This window comes from Vipera ursinii (genome assembly GCF_947247035.1).
Source record: "Vipera ursinii genome assembly, chromosome: 2".
Taxonomy (NCBI): domain Eukaryota; kingdom Metazoa; phylum Chordata; class Lepidosauria; order Squamata; family Viperidae; genus Vipera; species Vipera ursinii.
In genome coordinates, this window is record NC_139513.1 from 291,568,336 (window position 1) to 291,578,012 (window position 9,677).

The following is a 9,677-nucleotide window of genomic DNA, read 5'->3' on the forward strand; positions in this document are numbered from 1 at the left end:
TGTAGGACTATCTGCTTTTATTTTGATTGAGTGGTATTCTATGACTGGGCTTAATAACCAAGCTCAGAGAGCACCAAGGACCCCACAGTCCACCTCCTCCTGCTCCTCCTCCAAAATCCCTCTCCCTTCTAGCACTGATGATGCTGTCTAGTTGGGTCATGAAATGTCTGCAAGAAAACCACCAAGCCCAGAGAGCACCAAGGACCCCACAGTCCTCCTCTTCCTCCTCCTCCTCCTCCTTGTAACAGGAAGCAGGTCCTTCTCTCATACTGACTTCCAAGAAGTTTCAAAGAAACTTTGGAAAAAGTGCAGAGAAGAGCAACAAAGATTGATTAGGGGCCTGGAGATTAAAACATATGAAGAATGGTTGCAGGAACTGGGTATGGTGTAGTTGAATGAAAAGAAGGACTAGTGGTGACATGATGGCAGTATTCCCGTATTTGAGGGGCTGCCACAAAGAAAAGAAGGCACCAGAAAGCAAGACGAGAAACTAATCAAGGAGAGAAGCAACCTGGAATTAAAGAGAAATTTCCTAACAGTGAGGTCAATTAACCAGTGGAACAGAAGTTGCCTTCAGAAGTTGTGGGTGCTCCAGCACTGGAGGTTTTAAAGAAGAGACTGGACAGCCACCTGTCTGAAATGGTATAGGGTCTCCTGGTTGAGCAGGGGGGTTGGAATGGAGGACCTCCAAGGTCCCTTCCATCTCTATTCTCATTGATTGAAATAATTAATGGAGCATCTGCTGGGGTCTCTTCAATGGAGATGTGTTGTGTTTTACTCAGGGAATGAGCTGAGTTTCTTCTCCCTCATTTCTCCTATGACTTTAGCTCTCTCTTACCCTCTGCCTTGTTGTTTTTTTCTCATCAGACCTACATCTTTGACTTAAGTGTCAACAAATATGAACCTATTTGTCATCAACCCGTGGTAGCCAAGAAGCGAAACAAAATCACCCATGTCCAGTTCAACGCCATCTACCCCATCATCATCGTTGGGGATGACCGCGGCCACATCACCTGCCTGAAGCTCTCTCCCAACCTCCGTAAGATGCCGAAGGTAAGTGACCTGGTAAAGTGGACCACATCTGCCCAGATATTCCAGATCTGGTAAAGTTTCCTGATTGCCCTTGTTGAGGTTGGCCATTGGTGGACAGTGTAAACAGGGGCACAGTGCACTTTTGATGCTGGTCTGCACGGCTGCTTACAGTGGTACTGCTTTGAAACCCATTGAATTTGATACTCAATACATTTAGATGAGAAAATTCTGTCCCGGTATTTATCATTGGTTTAGTATTTGTCACGCAAGCTAGAACTTCTTGGTGTCCAGGGTTGTCTTGCGACTGCTAGCCTTTCCAGCCAAAACACAAAAGTGATGCATTGGTCATGTGTTACCTCTTGCCCTGTGCACCTCCTTCTGCGTTTTAGCTTCTGTGGTCATCTTAGCTTCTGTGGTCATTTTGTGTATTCTTGTGCTTTTCTCTCTCATTAGTACGGGTAGAATGAACCTTTTACTTTAATTAATCTAAGTGTGTATTAAAGACGATTAGGGAACTGGATGATAAAACATACGAAGAATGGTTGCGGGAATTGGGTATGCCTAGTTTATTGAAGACCAGAATGAGGAGTGACATGATGGCCATCTTCTAATATCTAAGGGGCTGCCACAAAGAAGAGGGGGGGGGGTTGTCAACCTTTTCTCCAAAGCCCCTGAAGGCAGGTCAAGAAGCAACGGATGGAAACTAATCAAGGAGAGAAGCAACCTAGAACTAAGGAGAAACTTCCTGACAGTGAGAACAATTAACCAGTGGAACAACCTGCCTCCAGAAGTTGTGAATGCTCCAACCCTGGAAGTTTTTAAGAAAAGATTGAACAATCATTGGTCTGAAACGGTATAAAGGTTTCCTGCTTGAGCAGGAGGTTGGACTAAAAGACCTCCATGGTCCCTTCCAGCTATGTTATTCTGTTGCATCTCATGTAAAGTAATGATGAACAACCGTGTCTTTTTACATATTGCTTTAAAATGGGCATGGTCTTTGGTTCGGGATCACAGCAAATTGATTTACATTATGTTTTATGGGAAAACGTGGTCTGGTACTCGGTCGTTTTTGCTACCCATCGCGTCTCCCAGAACTAATTAACAATGAATACCAAGGTACTACCATATTTGCATTTTGAGCTTGTTAGAAGAATTGGAGGTCCCAATCTCAGCCAGAGTTGTGCAAGAATGAATCAGAATGACACACTGTTTGAACAGAAACAAGTTAATTTGAGAGTCTAAAGATAACTCTGGAAGATAGCTACAATTTGGGATGGAGAGGCTGTTGGTATTTACAGGCTTCAGTGGTCCTTTTGTGAGGTGGGGGTGCACATGTGAATGTGTCCTCTGTAAAGTTTCATCTCAGGAATGTGCAGCTTTGGTGCAAATGTTCTTATCTTACTTTGCTAAGCGTGTGGTTCTTTCCCCTTTCATGTATACCAATGTGCTGGGTTTGGTCGCCCCCTCGGTGTAGCTCTGTATTTTTCCTGTCTGGTATTATTTGGGCAAGTGAATCAGTTAATTAATTACAAGAGGAGGAAGTGGACCCCTGATCTTTGCAACATAGTTTTCTAGTTTGGTTATTGTAGTTCATGTTCATGATCAAAATGAGGGTCAGAGACAGTATAGGAATAAATTTAATTTTGAAGTTCTTTCTTTCAGTTATTAAAATGCATTCCACAAACTTATTAAATTGCAGTTGTTGCTCTTCTTTTGGCCCACCAGCATGGGGACTTGAAACACAAGGAAGCTGGCCATGAAATTTTGGTATAGCCATTGTTGAAGGAAAAGTCTTCATCAGGGTTCAGTCCAAGCCGGGGATAAACAACATGGCGACTGCTTTAAAAAGAAGGTTGCAGTTTATTGAAGAGGAGAGCCAGACAGGAAGATGGATCTGGAAGAAAAGAGGAGAGAGCACATGTAGGGAGTGGGGTTTTATACCCTCTTGAGCTTTTTGTTTGGAGTTGTTTCCTGTTCCTCTTTGAGGCTATTTCCTGTGTCATGTATTCTGACCTGAGCCTGGGTGTGCCCTTTGGCATTTGTGGGTTAATCCTATTATGTCCTGTCCTAGAGTTTGGGTTAGGGTTAGGGTTGATTTTAGGTCCCTTTGCCTGCCCAAGTTTCTAGCTTCAACTTTCCTGAATGGTTTACATCTGCATTTCTACAGAGCTGGTTTCTGCTTGGGGGAGGGAGACTTGAGGCTATTAAGAAAAACTGGGCATGCTTTTCTGCCTCTTTAAGATCCTTTGAGGAAATATATTTTTTCTGCCCTTTTAATATTTCCTTCTTTGGGGGGGCTGACTTCCCATACCATTAAATGTCAGCAGAGAGATTCTGGAAACTCACACTCCTGCCATTTAGTAATTGTCTATATAAAAGGGACGCGGTGGCTCAGTGGGTTAGAACGTTGAGCTTGTCGATCAGAAGGTTGGCAGTTTGGCGGGTCGAATCCCGAGTGCCGCGTAAACAGAGTGAGCGCCTGTTACTCGTCCCAGCTTCTGCCAACCTAGCAGTTCGAAAGCACGTAAAAATGCAAGTAGAAAAATAGGGACCACTATGGTGGGAAGGTAACAGCGTTCCGTGCGCCTTTGGCGTCCAGTCATGCCGGCCACATGACCACGGAGACGTCCTCGGACAAGCGCTGGCTCTTCGGCTTTGAAACGGAGATGAGCACTGGCCCCTAGAGTCAGAAACAACTAGCACGCGTGTGCGGGGGAACCTTTACCTTTACCTATATATTTTTACCCTCTGGATACCGTACTGTACCGGTATGCCTTCTCTTTGCTTTTTTTGAGATTCTGAACTTGCAAATTAAAAGAAAATCAATAGTTAAACTTCCATATAGGAAACATAAACTGCTCAAAAAAATCATCACCAGTAAGCTGCTACTTTGGAGAAGCAGCAAATAGAAGCCAAAGATGGAAGAAAACAACTTATTAAAGACGCAATCCGCCAGATAGCTGAGATCCGTGCTGGAGAAATGAGCATTGCAATGTCGTTGTTTTTTTAATGGAAAGGAAAATAAAATAAAATATGATTATATGTTTCCCTGACTTAAAAAAAGTTCACTTAGTGAGCGTTCAAAATTTTAAAATAGAAGAAAACTGCTTATGAAAGGCACAATCCCTCAGATAGCTGAGATCCCGATTGAAGAAATACGCATTGCAGTGTTTTGTTTCGTTTTTTAAATGGAAAGGAAAAAAGAAATAAAATAGGATGATAGGTAGTCCTTGACTTAAAATAGTTCCTTTAGTGACTGTTGGAAGAAAGGTCTTCATTGTGGTTCTTCCAAGCTGGGAATAAACATGGCGACTGCTTTAGAAAAAAGGTTGTAGTTTATTGAAGAGGAGAGCCAGACAGGAATATGGCTCTGGTAGAAAAGAGAAAAAAGGGGTGAGCACATGTAGGGAGTGGGTTTTTATACCCTCTGGAGCCTTTTGTTTGGAGCTGCTTCCTGTTCCTGTTTGAGGCTATTTCCTGTATCATGAACTTTTGACCTGAGTCTGAGTGTGCCTTTCTCATATTCTGATGGTGATGGGTTAATCCTATCATGTCCAAAGGTCATGTCCTGCTTCCCTGGGGCTGGGCTGAGTTTGGGTGAGGTATGCAGATTTTAGGTGTCTTTGTCTTCTTAATCTGGGGGCCTACAACCTTCCTGGATTTACATCTGCATTTCTACAGAGCTGGTTTCTGCTTGGGGGAGGGAGACCTGGGGCTATCAAGAAAAACTGGGCATGTTTTCCTGCCTCTTTAAGATCCTTTGAGGAAATATATTTTCCTACCCTTTTAATATTTCCTTCACCGGGAGGGGGCTGACTTCCCACACGACCATTTAAAGTTACAAAGGCACTGGAAAAAAAGCGACTTCTGTTTTTTCACACTTAATGACTGTTGCACCATCCCCATGGTCGCGTGATCAAAATCCAGGTGTTTGGCGACTGGGGTTCCTATTTGTGACATGTGCAGTGTCCCAGGGTCATGTGATTTCCTTTCGCCGTCCTTCTGACTGACAGTGTCAGGGCCCGCTTCATCCTAAGAAAGGCAGGGCTCGTGGAAGCAGTTTCTTCTAAAAGGAGCTTTTATTAGGAGAGGCTGCTAGCAGGCATAACAGGCAGGATCTGAGGATTTCCCGCTCAGATCAACAGGTTAAAAGAGTCTCAAGCAAAACCCCACCCCAACAGTTCATCCGGTCAGTTTGAAGGGGGCCAATCCTCAGGTCTTAAGTCCGCTGTGGGAAAGGAGCTGATAACACAGGCCTTTCCCAGGCTCGCACCTATGTTGTTGGGTCTTTGCACCTTCCCTTCCAAAAATACGAGAGAGAAGCCAGCTGGCCGGAGGCACATTCCTTTCTCACCCCAAGGTAACATCAAGGGAGAGACAGATCAAAGAGTAAGTATGCAGGAGTAGCAGAAAAGAGACATTATAGCAGTGATGGCGAACCTTTTAGAGACCGAGTGCCCAAACTGCAATCCAAAACCCACTTATGTTATCATCGGGTGCCGGGTGGGCGTGGCCCATTGGGTGGGCGTGGCCCATTGGATGGGCATGGCTGCGGTGGTAATGGCAGATTGGGTGGAACTAAAAAGTTCAATCAATCCATGCCAACTTTGCAAGATCTTTTTTTTTCCCCGCGAGAAGTTGAAATCGATTGATTGAACCTTTTTTTTTTTGCACGCGGCAGCGGAGGTCTAAAGCGAAAAGGTTTCATAAAACCCAGCTGAAGGCCTAGGCCTGGGACGATGGCGTGCGTGCCCACACAGAGGGCTCTGCGTGACAGCTGTGGCACGCGTGCCATAGGTTGGCCACCACAACATTATAGCGAAAGAAAGAAACAAAGACACAGCCCGTGGCGTCTTCCCCACTCTCCTTCAGGAGAATGGCAGAACCCGCAGTAATAAATAAAAAGGAAAAAGAAAGAAATAGAATAGATTTCCCCCCCTCCAGTAATATATGGGCTCTGACAAATAGGGAAGCTAGGTTCACTTAACAACCATGTTACTAACTTAACAACCGCAGGGAATCCCTTAAGTAAGAGCTTCTGTACCAGAGACAAATTCCTTGTGTGTCTAATGACGCTTGGCCAAATAAAGTATTCAGTTCAACAACTATGGCAAGACAGGGTGTAAACATGGGGCAAAACATACTTAACAACTGTCTCGCTTAGCAACGGATATGTTGGGCCCTATTGTGGTCGTAAGTCGAGGACTACCTGTTACTCAAAGCGCTGGCATGGAAAACAAACCGCTAAGCTTGATTCATATCCTTGGAGTGTTATTGACCTTATATTTTTCCTGCCAATGACTGAAAAGCAGTTTGGAATAAATAATGCATTTTAACATAAGTGCGGCCTTGGATCTGGAAACAACAAGCTGGAAACGCGTGCTTCTCTAGCTCAGCACGCTTCTGCGAAGGGAGAGTTGCTTTGCATTTCTGGATATGCAGAGCGCTCGGCGGTGTTGCAAAACCACATTTGAAAGCAATAAAGGAAGGTTGTTAATGCCAAGGGTGTTAATGTGAGGATGTGCTTTATTCTGAGTCATCCAGACAATCAAGTCTCACCCTTCCAATTTCTCTCCAGGTTGGCCTGATAAATGCCCCAAACAATCCCCAGAAGTGGTGTTCTGTGGAAAAGTGGTGGATTGGGGGCAGAGGGGCAGGAACCCATGCTTAATACAAGGGGAAGGGGCGATGGTCAGAACAATAGAATTGGAAGGGACATTGGAGGTCTTCTAGTCCAATCCCTATATAATAATCCCTAGTCCAAGCTCTATATCATTCTGGACCAATGGTGTCCAGTCTGTTTTTGAAAACCTCCAGTGGCTGGAGCATTCGCCACTATTGGAGGCAGGTTGTTCCACTGGTTAATTGTTCTCACTGTCAGAAAATTCCTCCTTAGTTCTAGGTTGCTTCTCTCCTTGATTGGTTTCCAACCGTTGCTTCTTGTCCTGCCTCCTGGTGCTTTGGAGAATAGGTTGACCCCCTCTTCTTTGGGGCAGCCCCAGTATTTGAGGGGCTGCCGCAGAGTAGAGGGGAGGGGGTGTCAAGCTCTTCTCCAAAGCACCTGATGGCAGGACAAGAGGCAGCGGATGGAAACTAACCAAAGAGAGAAGCAACCTAGCACTAAAGAGGCATTTCCTGACAGTGAGAACAATCAAGTCAGTGGAACAACCTGCCTCTGGAAGTTGTGGGTGCTGAGACACTGGAGGTTTTCAAGAAGAGACTGGACAGCCCGCTTGTCTGAAATGGGATAGGGTCTCTTGCTTAAGTAGGAGTCTTGTGGCTTTCCCCCTCTTGTGTGGTAGGTATTCATAGTTCCTGAGCTTTTTATAGAAGCTCATTCTGATTTCTCGATGGTCTCGAGGGAGAACAAAAGCAAGCTCATGCACTGTTAGGGTGATTCAGTGTTCAAGCAGAGGAATTGGGGAGGGGGGAAGACTCACAGCCGAAGGGAGGAAATCCCACCGAAGTGGAAGCAAAGTTCACAGAATCATAGAATCCCATGATGGATGGGACCTTGGAGGTCTTCTAGCCCAGGGCTTTTCAACCAGTGGTACGGGTACCACCTGTGGTACATTGGCACCTGGCAGGTGGTACGCGACCATCCTAGAAAAGTGGTAGCGGGGGAGGGGAATGAGCTGAACTGGTGCCAGCACCGCACAAGCCTGAGCGAGAGACGGCTGGAGCTGCAGGGCTGTCAGGGCTCAGTGGAAGCGCCAGGATCAGTGCCAGGATCCAGCTGGAGCTCAGTGCTGATCCTGCCATTTCTGAGCCCAGAAGAAGCACCAGTCAGCTGGAATGTTGCAGCATCTCCAAGGTCTTGTGATTTACATTCAGATGCTTGGCAACTGATTCATATTTATGACAGTCCCAGGATCCCAAGGTCATGTGAAGTGACCAAAACCTGCTGCAACCACCCAGCAGACGGGGGGAATAAAAACCAAAGACCCACCCCACCCCACCTCCAGTGCCAATCCTCAACAGAAATACTCGCAACTATGAAAACCTCGGACAGGAGGAAGAGTACCACCGGGCGGGCAGGCAGGTGTCCTGCTCGGCTGTGGCTGGGGGGGGCACTTTTTTCAGTGCCATTGTAACTTCGAACAGTCACTAAGTGAACTGTTGTAAGTCGAGGACTACCTGTACTTCATCACTTTTTCCCTTTTTTTCCCTGGTCATCAACTTTTTGACACCTTGCTAGGCAACTGGTGGTCCTCGGATGTTGCCATATCCTAAAAGTGGTACAATGGGTGAAAAGGTTGAAAAGCCCTGTTCTAGTCCAACACCACCACCCCCCTGGCTAAGGCAGGAATCCTTTCACCACCTGGGACAAATGGATGTCCAATCTTTTCTTGAAGACCTGCAAAGATGAAGCCCTTGGGAGGCAAGTTCTCCTTTCTCCTCACCTTGCACAGCCATCTCTTTGGGGATTTGTTAGACTAGAATAGAGCTGGGAGGGACCTTGGAGGTCTTCTAGTCCAGCCCCCTGCTCAAGCAGGAGGAGCTATAGTATAGCTGCTATACTATCTCAGACAAGTGACTAGGGTCTCCTGCTTGATCAAGGGGTTGAACTAGAAGGCGTCTGAGGTTCCTTCCAACTCCGTTATTCTGTTAATCTGTGGAACGGTCTGCCTCCAGAAGTTGTGGTTGCTGGAGGTTGGACTAGAAGACCTCCAAGGTCCCTTCCAACTCTCTTCTTCTGTGATTCTGTGTTTGCTCTAGAACAGGGGTGTCAAACTCAATTTCATTGAGGGCCGCATCAGCATTGCGGTTGCCCTCAAGGGGCTGGGTGGGTATGGCCAAGGTGGGCGTGGCCTACTGGGTGGGCGTGGCTAGAGTGCGTATGGCACTCTACATCGTTCGCCTCAAGGGTGCCTATGGGGGCCTGGGCAGGAGTGGGACAGATCTGAGGGTCTCTGGCAGGAGGAGAGTCTCTGGGCCAGGGCCAAAGCAGTGGGTCCGTTCCCTCACTGTTTCCAGGATGGCTTCGCGGGCTGCATGAAACCATTTCGCGGGCCGGATCCGGCCCCCGGGCCTTGTGTTTGACATGTCTGCTCTAGAAATTGGGGGTTTTTTCTGCAAAGGAAGCCCTCCTGGTGATTTTTTTTTGGTCTTGCATAAAGGCTGGTGCACGGATGTTGTCTGCATGATCTTTTAATGACTGGGAGGAAACATGCAATTAGGCATGACAGAGTCTTCTCTAGGGGCATCCGTTTTTCTCAAATGAATGGCTGTGCCTTCCCACGCATTGTGGCCTTTTGCTTAGGCAGAGTTTGGTAGCACTGCACATCTACCAAACGGCAAAGTGTAACGGCACCCGGTTTGTACTTAGGAACTTTCCTTCAGAGATAAAGCCTTCTTTTTATTTTTATTTTCATGTCAACTAACGGCGGCATTCCGTTTTTGCCATGCATTTGGCAAGAATTGTTTATGTGTTTTTCCATTATTAATTCCCCTGTTGTTCTGTCTTGTCTATCATTGTTTTTTTTTACCAAAGACATTTTAATTGGCTGTAGGATTTGGAGTCCTGTAAATTGTTACCCATCAGTTTTGGACTTGGAAGTATACCCAAATGAGGGGATGGATGGTAGAAGAGAATGTGATCATACTGAGCTGTACATCATGATCCCAGGCTGGAGATGCTGTCA

At 46.2% G+C, this 9,677-nt stretch overlaps 1 protein-coding gene across 1 annotated transcript in view; it reads left to right on the top strand.

Moving 5' to 3' along the window:
• Positions 1-9,677, top strand: part of DNAI1 (dynein axonemal intermediate chain 1) — a 145,687-nt gene that overhangs the window by 126,875 nt on the left and 9,135 nt on the right. The window contains exon 19 of the mRNA XM_083351186.1: positions 868-1,053. Within this exon, the coding sequence (XP_083207312.1) occupies positions 868-1,053 (186 nt within the window). The remainder of the gene's footprint in view (positions 1-867; positions 1,054-9,677) is intronic.